The sequence below is a fragment of the Heptranchias perlo genome, chromosome 37, assembly GCF_035084215.1.
Source record: "Heptranchias perlo isolate sHepPer1 chromosome 37, sHepPer1.hap1, whole genome shotgun sequence".
NCBI classification, from domain to species: domain Eukaryota; kingdom Metazoa; phylum Chordata; class Chondrichthyes; order Hexanchiformes; family Hexanchidae; genus Heptranchias; species Heptranchias perlo.
The window spans coordinates 2,331,893-2,349,129 of NC_090361.1; the positions used below are offsets into that span (position 1 = coordinate 2,331,893).

The following is a 17,237-nucleotide window of genomic DNA, read 5'->3' on the forward strand; positions in this document are numbered from 1 at the left end:
TGTAAAGCGCTTTGGGACATCCCGAGGTCATGAAAGTTGCTGTATCATAGAATCATACAGCATGTGAGGCCATTCGGCCCATTGTCCCTTGGTTGGTTCTTTGAAAGAACTAACCAATTAATCCCACTCCCCTGCTCTTTCCCCATGGTCCTGCAAATTTCTCCTTTTCAAGTATTTATTCAATTTCCTTTTGAAAGTTATTATTGAATCTGCTTCCACCGCCCTTTCAGGCGTCGCATTCCAGATCAGAACAACTCGCTGTGTTAAAAAAAAGTTCTCCTCATCTCTCCTCTGATTCTTTTGCCAATTACCTTAAATCTGTGTCTTCTGGTTACTGACCCTCCTGCCAGTGGAAACAGTTTCTCCTTATTTACTCTATCAAAACCCTTCATAATTTTGAACACCTCTATTAAATCTCCCCTTAACGTTCTCTGCTCTAAGGAGAACAACCCCAGCTTCTCCAGTCTCACGGCGTAACTGAAGTCCCCCACCCCTGGTATCATTCTGGTAAATCTCCTCTGCACCCTCTCCAAGGCCTGAACATCCTTCCTAAAGTTTGGTGCCCAGAATTAGACACAATACTCCAGCTGAGGCCTAACCAGTGAGTTTATAAAGGTTTAGCGTAACTTCCTTGCTTTTGTACTCCATGCTTCTGTTTATAAAGCCAAGGATACTGTATGCTTGTTCTTTATAGAATCATAGAAAATTTACGGCACAGAAGGAGGCCATTCGGCCCATTGTGTCCACGCCAGCTGAGAAACGAGCCACCCAGCCTAATCCCACTTTCCCGCATTTGGTCCATAGCCCTGCAGATCACAGTTCTTCAGGTACACATCCAGGTATTTTTTAAATGAGTTGAGGGTTTCTGCCTCTACCACCCTTTCAGGCAGTGAGTTCCAGACCCCCACCACCCTCTGGGTGAAAAGATCTTTCCTCATTTCCACTCTAATCCTTCTACCAATCACTTTAAATCTATCCCCCCTGGTTATTGACCCCTCCGCTGAGGGAAATAGGTCCTTCCTATCCACTTTATCTAGGCCTCTCATAATTTTATACACCTTAATCAATCACCCCTCAGCCTCCTCTGTCCAAGGAAAACAACCCCTGCCCCTATCTAATCTGTCATCATAGTTAAAATTCTCCAGTCCTGGTAACATCCTCATAAATCTCCTCTGCACCCTCTCTAGTGCAATTACATTCTTCCTGTAATGTGATGACCAGAACTGTACGCAGTACTCAAGCTGTGGCCTAACTAGTGTTTTATACAGTTCCAGCATAAATATCCCTGCATTTATGTTGTGTGCCTCGGTTAATAAAGGAAAGTATTCCATATGCCGCCTTAGCCACCTTATCGATCTGTCCTGCTACCTTCAGGGATCTGTGGACATGCACTCCAAGGTCCCTCACTTCCTCTACACCTCTCAGTATCCTCCCATTTATTGTGTATTCCTTGCCTTGTTTACTCTCCCCAAATGCATTACCTCACACTTCTCCGGATTGAACTCCATTTGCCACTTTTCTGCCCACCTGACCAGTCCATTGATATCTTCCTACAGTCTACAGCTTTCCTCCTCACTATCAACCACACAGCCTATCTTTGTGTCATCCGCAAATTTCTTAATCATGCCCCCTCGTTTAAGTCCAAATCGTTAACGTATACCACAAAAAACAAAGGTCCTAGTACCGAGCCCTGCGGCACCCGACTGGAAACAGCCTTCCAGTCGCAAAAACACCAGTCGACCATTACCCTTTGCTTCCTGCCACTGAGCCATTTTTGGATTCATTTTGCCACGTTCCCTTGGATCCCATGGGCCTTTACTTTTTTGACCAGTCTGCCATGTGGGACCTTGTCAAAAGCCTTGCTAAAATCCATGTCGACTACGTCAATTGCGCTACCCTCATCGATCCTCCTTGTCACCTCCTCGAAAATGCAATCAAGTTAGTCAGACACGACCTCGCCTTAACAAATCCGTGCTGACTGTCCTTGATTTGTCTGTGCCTTTCTAAGTGACAGTTTATCCTGTCACTCAGAATTGATTCCAATAATTTGCCCACCACCGAGGTTAGGCTGACTGGCCCGGTCTATCCTTCGCTCCCTTTTTAAACAACGGTACAACGTTAGCAGTCCTCCAATCCTCCGGCACTATATCCAGTGAAGTTTGGAAAATGATTGTTAAAGCCTCCGCTATATCCTTCCTGGCTTCTTTTAACAGCCTGGGATACATTTCATCCGGCCCTGGTGATTTATCCACTTTCAAAGATGCTAATCCCCTTAATGCTTCCTCTCTCACTTTGTTTATCCCATCCAACATTTCACACTCCTCCTCCATAACTTCATTCCCTGTATCATTCCTCTCCTTTGTGAAGACAGATGCATTAAGAACCATACCCACATCTTCCGCCTCCACACATAGTTTACCTTTTTGGTCTGTAACGGGCCCTACTCTTTCCTTAGTTATCCTCTTGCTCTTAATGTATTAATAAAACATCTTTGGGTTTCTTTATATAAGTTCTCTCAAATTTTCTTCTCAAAGAAAATACACAGGTAATTAACCTTGCGCTGCATATTGTATCAGCAGGTCATCTGTAGCAAATCCAGCCGCTCAGTGTGAAGCTCTCATTCCCTCCTTTTTCACATGCTTTACTCATGCAGCATGACGCTATCATCCCGCCTTCCGCCGGTTCTGGAATTCCATTGGCTGAATCCACTGCCAATCAATTCTTGGCCGCACGCTTCACGTCGTGTTCTGATTGCATCGCCAAGACGTCAATCAGCGCGACGTCACAAGGACCGCGCGTCGACGTCGGCGCGGCTCCGCGCGACGATTGGTCGACGGGCGCGTCAATCAACCGTCAGCCGTGTGCCCGCCCCCTCCGTCTCTTGGCGGTGTCGAGGCGGGAGCGTTGGAAGCCATTATTGCTCGTCGCTGGCTCCGTGCGGCTAAAAGTGACTGGTTGCCCAGTGCGTGAAGCGGGGAGGGGGGAAGAAAAAAATAAATAAATCAATAAATCAAAAGACAGGCTGCCCCGTGGAGACGAGACGAGAGGAAAGGAAATGGCGGATTTCGCGACTGTGGCACCCCCGCACGCAGGAGGTGCCGGCGCGGCCGGGCCTGGAGCTGGCGGAGCGGCCTTTAAGAAGCCGGACGCTTTCGCGGACGCGGTGCAGCGGGCCCGGCAGGTCAGTTCAAAGGAGAGGGAGGAGGAGATTGGGGGGGGGTGGGTGGTGGGAAAAGGAAGGAAGAAAAATGTGCGGCCTAGTGGTGAGGTGAGGAGGGAAAGGGGGGGGGTTGGTGAAGCCTGATTGACTAGGCCGCACTGAGGTGGAGCACGCTGAGGGGAGGGGGTGGAAGAGAAGCAGGGGACCCGGCGCTCTTTCTGGATCCTGGAAGGCCGAGGGAGCCGAGCGGCAGGAGCGGATTTGGTTCTGTGAGAGAGAGAGAGGGAGGGGAGCACCTGCACAGGCCGAGGCCCCTTTGTTGGCCTGGTCCGGACTGCAGCACCTTTCATCTGTGGGTAAATGAGGAGAAATCTCCGTCTCTCCTCAACGTTGCTCAGGTTCTGAAAGTGAAACAGGAGGCCCAACACCACAGGGACTGTGCACACTCCACCCTCCCTCAACACTGCACATCCTCCTTGGTTAAAATTACATCTTCATTATTTTCTTTGTTTCTAAAAGAAAAAGTCACAAAATATGTGCAATTATTGAAATTTTGAACTTTTAATCATTTCAAGTAGGTGAATAGCCCTTTCTTCAATACACTAATAATAAAGACTCTACACAGTATTTTAGATATGGCAGTTGACATCAGTTCACCTGATTAGGCAGGTCAGTAAAACTTGAATTTGTCTGCTCAATCTTTGTAGAAATGGGGAGAAAAATCTTCACGTTCTTGTGGAGGAGGTTGTGGGTGAATGTAGATGTTGGTGGAGGGGGGAGACCGAGCATGAGCTCCTTCCCCTGAATGGGAATGTATTCTCATCTAAGGTGCTGAAAGTTTCACTTTTTTGTACTCTGAGCACCCCTATGTCAAGTGTAATGTAGCTCTGATGCAGAGTAAACATCCATTTACTAAGCCCCCAATGGTGGAAGAGGACTCGTAGTTTCACCAGTGTAACTGTTTTCATTTCCCCTCACAAACTATCCTTTTAAGCACTCAAATGCAGTGTTGGTGCCAAAAATTGTCAAGTTGTGGACACTACTGTGAGCTCATGCTCTCCAGGAACTGGACAGCGCCAGATCCAGTCTCATTCTATTTAGGATGCATGGAGCCAGACGAGAAGGCACAGGTAATCAGGTTTGAGGTCAGAGGTTGCACTGTAACAAAGTCCCAGTTTTCTAGTTCTGAAATTTTACACCTTAATGTCTTTTTTTTGCTACTGCATGCTATAGTAAAGTGCAGTAAATGTTTGGGGGTGGTTAGAGAACTTTGGAAGTGTATAGTTACACTACAGTTTTTCAGTCAAGATCAGTGGTGGGCAAGTGAAGTTTTTACACTATGTTCACTAGAACTGTGAAAAGTGCTCAATAATACTATAATGGATTCTGTCTTTCCAAACTTGGGTTGTGCTTGGAGGAACATTTAGAACTCTAACACTAAGATGAAGCATGATCAGGACTGTGATCACTGCTGGTGTTAGCAGTGGGAGCAATTTGTTGTGATGAAATGGCTGCAGTAAGGTATTTCCCAAAGTCCATCGGCACCAATATTATCTGTACAATAAGGATTGTGACCCTGGTTGGATGATGGTGCTGTTTGGAGTGGGGGAATAGTGTAAATTGTATTAAATTAATTTGGGGAATGGGGAAGAGAGAGAATAAACAAAGTAAGTCAGTGAGTTGTGTCTGTGTCAGAACCTTCCATGTGGTGAGGGGAAGCAATTAACCCAGAGAAAAAGCTGGCAGGTGACTAACTCTGGTCTGGAAATTGAGTGTCAAGATTTGGGGCCAGTAAGAAATAACCTGAAAATTAGAATGTCCCTCCATTGTGTTGTCTCCCCTGAATTTGCTGACTCTTGCTGGGGTAAGGCTTTGACAGGTACTGGTATTCTTCCTGCTTTTGCCACAGTGACCACTTTTCATGTGCGAGTGTTTGCAGGCTGTTGATGCAGTGTGTCATAGCTGAGTCCGATTCTGCTGTCGCCTGCCAACTATCTGCTCTTCCAGGAGGAGTCAATGGCTATCATTTAAGAGTAGAAACAGTTGCTATTACACCCCCACCCCTCCCAACTGGGAATGCTGATGACCATTGTGGCATTGTTGCTGCTGGCCTGGCTGAGATCAGCACTGCAAGTAATTTCCTCCTCATGTACCCTAACCAACTGAGCCACTGATGGAGGAGAACTTGTGTTGCTTAAAAACATTTCTGGGATTAAGTTGGCTCTTTGTTCTGGAAACTAAATGGCTGCTCAGCAGCTAATATAAGTTTAAATAAAGAAGAATGACCCCACCGGCATTATGAGTAAGTGGGGCAGCTTAATGCTTGTAACTTTCTGTTTAGTCACCAGCTGATGCAGGATATCCAGACTGAAGAATTAAGGTTTGATGCATTTGCTACAAATTCACTGACACTTAATCAGTTGATTAGCAAGAAGTAATGGATAGTTTACATTTAAGATACCAAATGGGTCCCTCTCTAAGCTGTGAGAAAGCTCATCTAATAAACATGATTTTTGGTGCTCCACTTGTGATGGCATCTCGTCTCACTGGAGTATGGTGCCAGCATCCCTCAGTAAATGGCCAGTCCTTGTGTACTCTGGAAGTTGGAGCAAGTAAAGGCCATTTGACCCATCAAGCCCAATTGTTCCATAGACCTACCTAATCTGCCGTATCCAATTTATACAGCCTGGGATAATGCAAGATTTCTTCTTCTCCTCCTGCCACGATGTCCATTCCAGGATATCTACCTAACCTGGTATTCTACATTCATCCTTGGCATGTCATTTCTGTATTCCCAGTAGTTCAGGAATCAGCATGTTCCACACAGTTTTCAGTTTCCTTAACAATCCTCAACTGTGTTGCAGTTGATGTGTTCGTCCACTTTTTACAAAAAAAATGCTAACATGGAATTAATTATTTTGCATGCAAATTCATTTAATTACTCGAGGTGGGGGAAGGAATGAAATCCACAATAAAAGTGAGTGTTAAGCTATTCAGCTACCTTGGAGCATTATCTGAGCACATACTTTCCTCACTGCGCTCCTCATGCACTCTTTCCAGGTGTGGGTTACTGGTTAGTGACCAAAAGCTTGATCTGTGGCTGTTTTCTCCTCTCTCCATTTGGGGCAAATAGTGCCCTCACCAATCAGAGATCAACTAACTCAGTACGATGCAGGGAGGTTCATACCGTACCACGTGTTGGATTTACCCCAGTCATTGAGTGACCCAAACCAATAGAGTCCAGCCTTGGAATAGATCTTTAACCATTGGAAGCACCACCAGAATTACCCCCTTTCATGGCTCCTCTAATGGCTATAAGCCTCTAATGAGTAGCTGAGCTGTACCGAAAGGGAAGGGCCCCAGTTAGGTTTGTGACAGGAGTGGTTGGGGTTCTCCCATTGGCCTCTGTGTTCTGGGTGAGAGAAGATGATAATGAACCTTTGTTGGTGATCCCAGCTGAAAAGTGTGCTTGTGTAGATGTTTGGTGAGGGGAGGTTTAGGGTCAGCTTGATGCATCCTGCAGGCAAAATAACCTGCAATATTTGCTATCGGGCTCCTTGTATCAATTTAGAACTGTGCCTGAATCCAGCTTCAGGAGTTAGGAAAACTGGTGAGGGAATAATTAGCGCATCTTCAGTTTTTTTTTCCTTGTGCTCAAAGTGAGGGATGTTGGTGCTGGTGAATGGAACTTTCCCCATTCAGCCACCCAGTATCAACATCAGGCACTCCCAGGCCAGGAACAGCTGAGCTGCATTCTGAGCAGAGCTTCCTGTGCTCTGTCTCAACACCATGCCTTAGCTGGGTCACAGAAGAGCACCCCCTTTTCCATTGTATGCACCTGCTGTGCAGTGGCTTCTCGAGATTATCAGCGAGTGCCAATTCAGGAAACCTTGGACCTCGACTGAGACTGCCAAAATCTATTTCATGTGGGACCCTTGGCGTCAGCGGACAGATACATCTGTCAATCTGGGTTGGAATTGAGAGCAGTTCCCGGAGGTGAAAGATTTGTGTCTGACTCTCTGCATACAGTTAACAAAACTGTTGAACAGCAGCAACTTGCATTTATAAAGCACCTTTAATGTAGTAAAACGTACCAAAGTGCTTCACAGGAGAGTTATCAAACATGGGAAAATTCTGCAATACTTATTGGGTTTGATGGTTTGGTTGGATGTGTGTTTGTGCCCATAATTCTGCATTTGGTGAGAGCCAAGTGGAGCACAAGTGCTGCCCCACAGAGGGGGAAATTAAGAGTTTGTTTCCCAAACTTTTTTAACCCTGACCTGTTGTGTATCACTCCCCCTACCCACCCCATCCCATTGTTGGTGGCTTTGCCTTCAGTTGCCTGGATCCCATGCTCTAATTCCCTCCTTAAACCCTTCAGCCCCACTGCCCCTTTCAGACCCTTCTCAAACCCACGTCTTTGCCCAAGGCTTTGGTCACTCCTCCCTATTCCTTTTTGGGGTCTGTTTTTCACCATGCCTCTTTAGCACCATGGGATATGTTCTATGTTAATGGTGCTATATACATCTAAGTTGATTTGTCTTGTGCATTCTGGTGGCTGGTTATAAAGCAGCAGTGACAAAACTCTGGGAGATAGTTGTCTGCTTCCTTTACTGGGAGTGATTCCATTTGGCACTCACTGTGTGGAATCATGGGCACAAACACGTGTTGCACCAGGCCATCACACCAATAGGTACTTGTGAATGTGCAATAAAAGGTGTGGTTTTGGCAACCGAAGATGAGATTCAAGAATTTAAAACTAGAAAGCAATTCCAGTCGTCACACATGAGCACCTTGAGCTCTGTAATGAACTCAGATGGAACCAAGCCTTCAGTTTTCTACTTTACTCACAATTTAAAAGAGCGTTCTTATTTTTCTTCCCTGTCCCTACAGAAGGAATTGGAGGGAAGGAATACTTTTACTCCCATCCCAGCCCAGGAAGAAAACTACAGTGCGCCCCACTGGAAAAAATTCTCTTCAAGCTCCCTTAATGGCTCAACTGGTTACGGCAAAATTGCCCAGCCATGCAGGGCAGGAAGGTCTCAGTTTTGTTGTCTGATTTGTGCGGTTAGCTGATGTCAACCAGAGTAGCAGCTAGCATGCTACTGTCAGCCTTTGTTGGTGCCTCTGGATTTGTGAAGGAAAAATCAACCAGCGGATGCATTTTTGGACTATGGCTGGACATGGTCAGGTTTGATGCCCTGTGATTGAATAGCTTGCTAATGCTTACTGTCTTCGCAGGCAATGACCTCTTGGGTGAGGTACCTGAGGGTTGCTGGCACCTGTGGAACAGTACACAAGCCAAACTTGGTACCTCCCAGGAAAGGAGGGGAAAAGATTAGGAAGAAACAGAACTAACAAAAACCATTGGTGGGAGTCATAGAGTTGCACAGCACGGATAGAGGCCCTTCGGCCCATCGTGTCCGCGCCGGCCATCAGCCCTGTCTACTCTAATCCCATATTCCAGCATTTGGTCCGTAGCCTTGTATGCTATGGCATTTCAAGTGCTCATCCAAATGCTTCTTGAATGTTGTGAGGGTTCCTGCCTCCACAACCCTTTCAGGCAGTGAGTTCCAGACTCCAACCACCCTCTGGGTGAAAAAGTTCTTTCTCAAATCCCCTCTAAACCTCCCGCCTTTTACCTTGAATCTATGTCCCCTTGTTATAGAACCCTCAACGAAGGGAAAAAGCTCCTTAGTATCCATCCTATCTGTGCCCCTCATAATTTTGTACACCTCAATCATGTCCCCCCTCAGCCTCCTCTGCTCCAAGGAAAACAAACCCAATCTTCCCAGTCTCTCTTCATAGCTGAAGCGCTCCAGCCCTGGTAACATCCTGGTGAATCTCCTCTGCACCCTCTCCAAAGCGATCACATCCTTCCTGTAGTGTGGCGACCAGAACTGCACACAGTACTCCAGCTGTGGCCTAACCAGTGTTTTATACAGCTCCATCATAACCTCCTTGCTCTTATATTCTATGCCTCGGCTAATAAAGGCAAGTATCCCATATGCCTTCTTTACCACCTTATCTACCTGTTCCGCCGCCTTCAGGGATCTGTGAACTTGCACACCAAGATCCCTCTGACCCTCTGTCTTGCCTAGGGTCCTCCCATTCATTGTGTATTCCCTTGCCTTGTTAGTCCCTCCAAAGTGCATCACCTCGCACTTTTCCGGGTTAAATTCCATTTGCCACTGTTCCGCCCATCTGACCAACCCATCTATATCGTCCTGCAGACTGAGGCTATCCTCCTCACTATTTGCCACCCTACCAATCTTTGTATCATCAGCGAACTTACTGATCATACCTTTTACATTCATATCCAAGTCATTAATGTAGACCACAAACAGCAAGGGACCCAGCACCGATCCCTGTGGTACCCCACTGGCCACAGGCTTCCAGTCACAAAAACAACCTTCGACCATCACCCTCTGCCTTCTGCCACTAAGCCAGTTTTGTATCCAAAGTGCCAAGGCACCCTGGATTCCATGGGCTCGTACCTTCTTGACCAGTCTCCTGTGGGGGACTTTATCGAAGGCCTTACTGAAATCCATGTATACCACATCCACTGCGTCACCCTCATCCACACGCCTAGTCACCCCCTCAAAAATTTCAATCAAATTAGTCAGACATGATCTTCCCTTGACAAAGCCATGTTGACTATCCCTGATTAATCCTTGCTTCTCCAAGTGGAGACTAATTTTGTCCTTCAGAATTTTTTCCAATAATTTTCCTAGCACTGATGTTAGGCTCACTGGCCTGTAGTTCCCCGGTTTTTCCCTACTCCCCTGGGGGTACCTTGCAGGTTCTTGGCTAGGGTACGATATGGGAGCTCAGAAGATGGGGGAGGATCGTTGTACGGTATCTTATTTCTATTCCACCATGTCATTCAAGTAGCGTATTGCTTAACTTCTCTGCATTGATGTCTTTTTCATCGTGTGATTTTGTTGGATTGATTGTTCTTTAGGTGCAGAAAGTATTGTATTACTTTGGTTTCCCTTTGGTCTCTTGTTTAGATCCAAAAATGGAATTCTGAAAGGAAAAAGTGCATATGTAGTGAGAGGATTTTTGTGGCTTTTCCCCCACCCCCCAAAAATGTAACTCAAATCCCATGACATCTCTTGCTTTGCAGGTGCTGCTGTTGATTGTAGTGCATGTGATCCTGTGGCGATATGCCTTTCTGCATGGCCTGAGATTTGTCGGTCCTTGCAGTGTACCATCAATCAGGGTGGGGGGGGGGGGGGAGGCTTCAATCTTTGCTTTGGTTGATGGTGAATTTTCCTGGCTTGGATGCCACCCCCTGCCCCATCCCCCAGTGAATATTCAGGACTCACCGGGTTTCTGACTATGGAGTTTCCTGTGGGTCACTTGCTGATGATTTGTAGCAACTAAGAGTTGAGACCTGAAATGGTACCTCTTCATGGAAGGATAATGTTGCTTGAATCTGGACTGGCTTCCAGAGGTACAGGAGAGCAACGACCTGCAGATCGTTGACTGTTTGCTTTAATCGTGCCTCTGAAAAGACTAAAAAGTACAATCAACTATGGTGGTCCATGTTACTCAGATACTACTTGCACATACATTGGAGCAATAAAAAAAAATATTTGAACACAGTTTATTTCTGCAGCAACTTTAATATGGAACATGTCCCACGATGCTTTAAATAAGGGGGAAAGTTGATAGGATTTGAGGAGCAGGTGGGTGCTGTGCCATGGTGCTCGTTAAAAGAGATGGCCCTTGGTTGAAAGGGTGGATTTTGAAAAGGGTTTTCCAAGTGGTGAGGTTGAGGGCAGGAGTTCAACATTTGGGCCAAGATGGCTGAAGGCACTGCCACTAATGGTGGGACAAAGAGGAGGATGCACATAAACTTCAGAGTTGGAGGACTGAAGAGTGAGAGGATGTAAGGCTGCACAGATAGAGGGGTGATTGGGGGATTTTAAATACAAATGTGCTTTTGTGCTGTATTTCAGGGTTGTGATTACACTATGAACTTGAGAATTTTTTTTGTAATGTGTAAACTAAGATTCCGATAGGATGGGCAGATATTGAATTTGGTTAGGATGCTGTTCATTTGTGGTCAAGGTTAATCTTTTTCTTAAAAAAGGTTAACTGAAAAAGAATGGAAATGACAAGAAAGGGAAAATAGAGCGAAGAGTTAAAAGCAAATGGAGAGAACATATTTTAAGATAGTATGGTGGTGGAAAAGGTAACCTCAGTGTGGTTATGGCTTCACGATTCCCCATACGACAACTTTGGGTCTTGGCTGAGCAACTGGGTTGGGTGGTAAAGGAGACTGGGCACGCTGCATTCTGCTGTGGAGCAGTTGCAGAACTGCCGATATTCAGGTGCAGATCTGATGCCTATTCCATTACTTGGCAAAATTATAATTAGGGCTGAGGAAGGAAACGTGTAATTTCTTTGTAATTAGTATGTGGATCAATTATTTTTCCTGAAACTGACGTTTCTATCCATACTGATAGATAACTTTGAAACTTTTCTGATCTCTGTTTAACTTGCTTTGGGAGAATGTAGGGAATTTAGAATGTCAGTTCCACTTATCAGTGCTGTACATTTTCCCTCTGCCTATTTTTATTGCCCATGTGTGGCCGCTTGCTCAGGTGTGCGGGGGCCATGTGTGGCCACTTGCTCAGGTGTGCGGGGGCCATGATTCATGTGTGAGCCTTGAGTGCGACAGGCTGTTCAGACACTGGAGACGTCTCAACTGCGGTGAGTAGAGATCAGGGATGGGAAACCTCAGCTTTTTGTTCCTCTTTCCACCTCCTTTTTAACCCTAGAGCTATGGTTGAGATCAGTTAACTCGGGACAGAACTGCGACCTTGCTGGTCTGTTTGGCTGTGCTACCCACCGGCTTAACTTGGTGAGTCATTGCATTTTAAATTACCAGAGTACCTTTTCTCAAATGTCTGGTTGACGACTGCATTTTTCTCCAAGGTATACTGGCTCATTTAAAATTTTATGTGTTGTCTCTTTTGATATGATTCCTGGGTCTACATGCATATGTTAAAAACAAAAAAATTAAATTTCTGTACTTCTGTTCTGAAGACAGCTACTGATGCTCAGCTGTAGTTCTGCAGGCGGACGATCTCCAGTGCCTGCAACAGGTTTGAACAGTGATTGCAAACCCTTTCTATTACTTTTGCTTTTCCAGCCCTGTGCCTCTAATATTCTATTACTGCCAGCCCCAGCTCAGAGCACCGATCAAGCTTGCACCTTCCTGCTTTGTGTTTAGTACATGCCATGTGGTACACTTACCCACTGAATAATCAGGGAAGGCTCGCTCTATGCCTTCCCTTGATTATTGAGAGTAAATGTTTTGGGACGTTGTTATTTTTTTTAAAAGGTAGCGAACGGTCAGCACCAGGATAACCTTTTAAGTTAGCTTTTGATTCAAGGCAAATAGTGGATGATCTCTTACACTATATCAAGGTGGTGAGAATAAGTCGCATTAAAATATACCTTGTGTTGCACGTTATCTGTGCCCTGATACAGTACAGGTTGATGCTGTTTGAGCCGCTACCTTTTTTCCTGGTTTCTGTTCAAATGATATGCTGAAGTGAAGAGTTAGTTGACACCCAATTGGGTGTTAAGCTCTCGTGAAGGTGCACTCAATTAAGTTTGAATGTCTGGTTTAAGTATCTGTTTCAATGTACAATATTGCCAATTAGTATTTCTGGCTTTTGGGTTTCCTTGGGTACGCTGCTGACTTGGTCCTTCTGGCTCATGATGGAAGGGAGATAATGTTGATGATAACTGGAAGGCAGGTTTTGGCCATGTGGTTTAAGGCATAACCATCTGACAAGAAATCTCTATGCAACACTTCGAGGCTACTGAACTTGCAGTAAATGATACTCGTACATGAGTAACTGACCATGACTTTTAATGAATCTGCAGATAGCTGCTAAAATTGGAGGTGACACTGCCACAACAGTAAACCACAGCACACCAGAATTTGGATTTGTTGGTCAAAAGAGACAACTGGAAGATGGAGGTAAGACAATTGGGGGATAACTTGTTCCTTCAACTTGTTGATGTACTTAAGTTTATAGTCAGTCAGTTAAGTAAGTGCTCTGCCTTGATATCTGACATCACCAGTCTTTAATAGTATAATTCTCTAGCCTCTGATCTTGTAGCTAAAGCGATTTCTTTTGTAAGATGTTGAAAAGACTGGCTTCTAAACTGTCCATGGTAGTCAGTCAGTCTGTAATGGTTACAGATGCCATATGTAATAAATAATTTGGTGGAAAACTTCACCGGTGGTGGATCACAGGGGCACTGGTTAACAGTGGTGTAAAATAATACTGGAGTAGTGGTGTGGATTGCAGCTGTTATGACAGATGGAAAAGGTCACTAAGTGGAGCCCAAAGAAACGAGCCTCACTGTGGATCTTTGCTGTTCGCTTACTGAGTTCTGCTCGTCGAATCACAGGAAGAATATTATTGCCCGAAAGGGTATTTGGAGGTGACCATCCAGTTGATGGTCACTGCATGGCTATTATCCCACTCAGACTTTGAAGTGGCCGAGTTTAAAATATAAAGGGGCTTGATGAAGCTGATTCTGCAGTTTTTTTTCACTTTAGTAAAGTGTTCAAAGGCCAGGTCACGAGCTAAACATTAGGAAGTTAAGAGCAAGAAGGGATTTGTTTTTCGGCCAGTAGAGTTGTGGAATAAATTTCTAGGGAAGGCTGTTGAAGTAGGTGGTATAAAAGGGTTCAAAGTACAACCTAGAGAAGGGAGAGATATGGTGAGAAGGTGGGTAGGTGGAGATGATGTTGGGAAAGGGGACATGTTTGGGCTAACGAGCTTTTTCTGTTCCTGATTTTTATGTTCACAGCCAAGGTTTAACCTGCCAAACTTTTTCTCCATCACAAATGCTCAGAAGACTTGGTGAGCTTATAGCAAATCTTGGTGTGTTGTACATATGATAACAAGCACTGGAAGAATATCTCAGACCTGACTCAAAAATGTGACACAATGGATCGCTGGTCTTGTTCTTTTTTAAAAAATCTTGTCTTAATTTATGTGCTGCTGGGGAGGGGTGCAGCTTTCGAAATCACTAATCTCTGCTTCAATACCTTTACCTTTGAGCTGTTTTTTTAAAAAAAAGTGAAAGGCACTGGACACCTACCTTAATGATTGTCATGTAAATGTTACGCTCAAATGGAGACACATGATCTCTGTGCCACTCTTACCGATTTATATTGCAAATTGCTCTTCTCTGGTCCTGAGTAGTGAACGTAAACCCATTCTTTTATGCTTGCATAGTGCTTCTGTCCCAAAATCAGTGTTTACGAGATCTGAGTAAGGAATTTCTTTACAGGCATGGTGCTGTGCCGTATGACATCAGAAAGCTGCATTAACGCCAGCAAGAAACACTCCACACTGACCAGGGAGTTCTCCTTGGCACTTGTCAGACTGGGCTTTGGCCTTAAAATCAAGTTAGATTTCATTGTGGCAGGGTCCAGAATGAACAGCAACAGCACATCTACAGACAGTACGGGTTAGTCCAGGAGGATACATTTTGGAATAGTTATAACTGAACTAGTGTGGTTGTTTCCTTTTTATATCTGGTTTTTGTTACTGTAAAGGTATGGACAGTGTGTATAGGTACTATACAGTGCAGTGGAAATGTAAAATACTTCCTTGATGTTGACTATATTACTAAAATCTATTTTATAAATTTGAGGAACAGGCAGGAAGACTAGGATAAAGTATAATCTATCTAAGTTGAGTTCTACTTATATTTACAATGAGGATCTAGATTTTTGTTTTTGTTAGTATCTTTCTCAATGTTTTGATGTATTGCATAAAATTCTCAGTTAAAGTTTCTTGTTTATTTTTCCTCTGCTGCAGTGACCATCGAAGAGCTTGCTCCATAGTTCTCTAATTGACAATGATACTGATACCAAAGCCCTCAAAAGTTTTGAAATTAAGCTATCAAATTGATGGCAACCCAGCAGACTTGAGCACCGTTATTCCTTTCCTCAGTATCTTATTTGTTGCTCAGTGGTTATGAAGTGTTTTGCGATGTTGTGCAGATCTGATGAGGCAAAATATAAATGCATGGCTTTCTCTTCTTTCACTATCTCGCCAGTTTCAATTCTCTTGATAACTGGATTTGATTGCTTCAGTGGGCCAAAAGTGGCTAAGATTACATTCGTCATGTTTTTCAGCATTAAACCTGTTTGCTACTATATATTTTTTTTAAAAACACAACTTACTTCACCTGTACTCACATTTCCCTTGCTTTTATTTGCTGAAGGCCAGCAGTGGCTACATTTAGATATATAGGTTGTGCATTTAGCTGGGCGTTCCTGTACAACAACATCCACTTGAATGCATAACCTATATCTATCTATCTTAAAAACCTTGAGTAGGGGACGTAGTTCTTGCCCACAAATCTTACTTCCTGATTTTTGGTCATGATCTTCTGTCAACATTTACCACTAAATTGCTATGTCAACAGTCCCAATCCACTTTTTTCTATGTCAACCATTAATTTGTGGTTGTAGGCTCTGCCCACTAGCTGGCACCAGGGGGGCAGGCTTCTGATGTGTCTCCCAACTCCGTTCTCAGTTTGCGTATTTAAAAAATCAGTTACCTGTGGTCCTCATGGGCAGTTCACTGGTGTTAAAAACCTTGCATCTGGCACACACTAACTTTACTTCTGGTTTCACACAGTTTTTATGGAAACCTATATGTCAACATGTCACAATGGGAAAACCCTGTCTAAACGTGAACATTTCTTCAGTTTGTTGAGACAAATGATAAACTCGATACTTTTTTCAAAAAAAAATTCCTCATTGTCTCTTTTCCTCAGTAACTGAAATTTCTGTCCAAAATAAGTTTATAAACCAAATAAAAGCTGCAATTTCCACAATAACATGATTACATTTATTCATTGTTTTCCCCCTTTAATAGCTTCATTTGAAGTACCTTGCCCACCCCCAGTGTTGTGCCAATGCTCTCTCCTCTTGGTACCAACAGGCACTGGGAATCCACCAATGAGCCAATCTGTATACTACCTCCCTAATTCTGCCAAACCCCATGTTTCCCTTCTGCAGTAATTTCAGATCGAAGTATCTCTTTCCCCAAGCTACTAAAACCCAGCAGCCCCACTGGCGTGCTTCCAAATGCCAGCAGCTGGGCCTGAATGCTGCCAAAGACCCAGACCACCCTGTGCAGCTCAATTTCACCCCCCACCCCCATGCCATACTGCTAAATACTCGTTATCTAACTCCAGTTGATGTTGCTTTGTATTCTTAGCTTTGTTACTAGTAATGGATAAAAATTAAATGCATAGATAGATATTTATAATCACTCAATTATGGTTTTCACAGAATCGTGGGATTCTGTTGCCAAAGCACCAGTTAAGTCCCAGAATGCCATTTAAGAAAGGGATTTGACTTATTCACTGACCCTGATGATATCCCTGCAAATGGCAGAGACTTATTTTCATAGGACAGCAGGCCCTCTGAGCCGCATGAACAATAACATGGGAGATCAGCAAGTACAACATGGAGATCGCATTGAGACATTGTCGTGTCTACCTAGGATGAACTTCGCAGTTTGAATTGGGGATGGAGGGACCCAGATATTGGTGTTCTGTTGCACCGGTGGCAGCTTGTAGCAGAGTGCCCAACGGGTGTCAACATTTTTGGTACTCTGGGAATATTAAATCTGTGGTCCTGTCGCTGGTTAGTGCAGTAAAGGGTGGTGGGTGGAGAGAGAAATGTTTTGCCTTCAGAGATGGGACAGAGTATGACATGAATGCTTTTGATATTCTGTACATAGCAGCTTAAATTCTTCACTCCTTGCATGGTGTCAAAAAAATTCCCTCCTTTGTTTTACAGATCAGCCCGATAGCAAAAAAATAGCAGCACAAAGCGATCGTAAGTACAGAGTCCACTTACTACATGTGTTTTCAAAATAATCATTTGGTCAGTGTTGTCACTAGGATTTCAGTCAAGTATGATAATGGGCATGTGAACTTTCTTGGGAGCTATACCACAGGCAACTGTTTCACATCGGCATTTCAATAAAACTTTAAATGGTGGGTGTGT

The 17,237-nt window shown here is 44.3% G+C and overlaps 1 protein-coding gene across 4 annotated transcripts in view; it reads left to right on the top strand.

The window, feature by feature from the left end:
* The first annotated feature begins 2,867 nt into the window (after positions 1 to 2,867).
* The window catches only part of khsrp (KH-type splicing regulatory protein), a 47,757-nt gene continuing 33,387 nt past the window's right edge, over positions 2,868 to 17,237 (top strand). For 3 of the 4 annotated variants that reach the window (XM_067972962.1, XM_067972959.1, XM_067972960.1), the window contains exons 1-3: positions 2,869 to 3,181; positions 13,070 to 13,166; positions 17,028 to 17,066. In XM_067972962.1, the coding sequence (XP_067829063.1) occupies positions 3,056 to 3,181; positions 13,070 to 13,166; positions 17,028 to 17,066 (262 nt within the window). In that variant the 5' untranslated portion in view covers positions 2,869 to 3,055. Of the gene's footprint in view, positions 3,182 to 13,069; positions 13,167 to 17,027; positions 17,067 to 17,237 lie in introns of all 4 variants that reach the window. The other variant, XM_067972961.1, reaches the window with a different exon arrangement.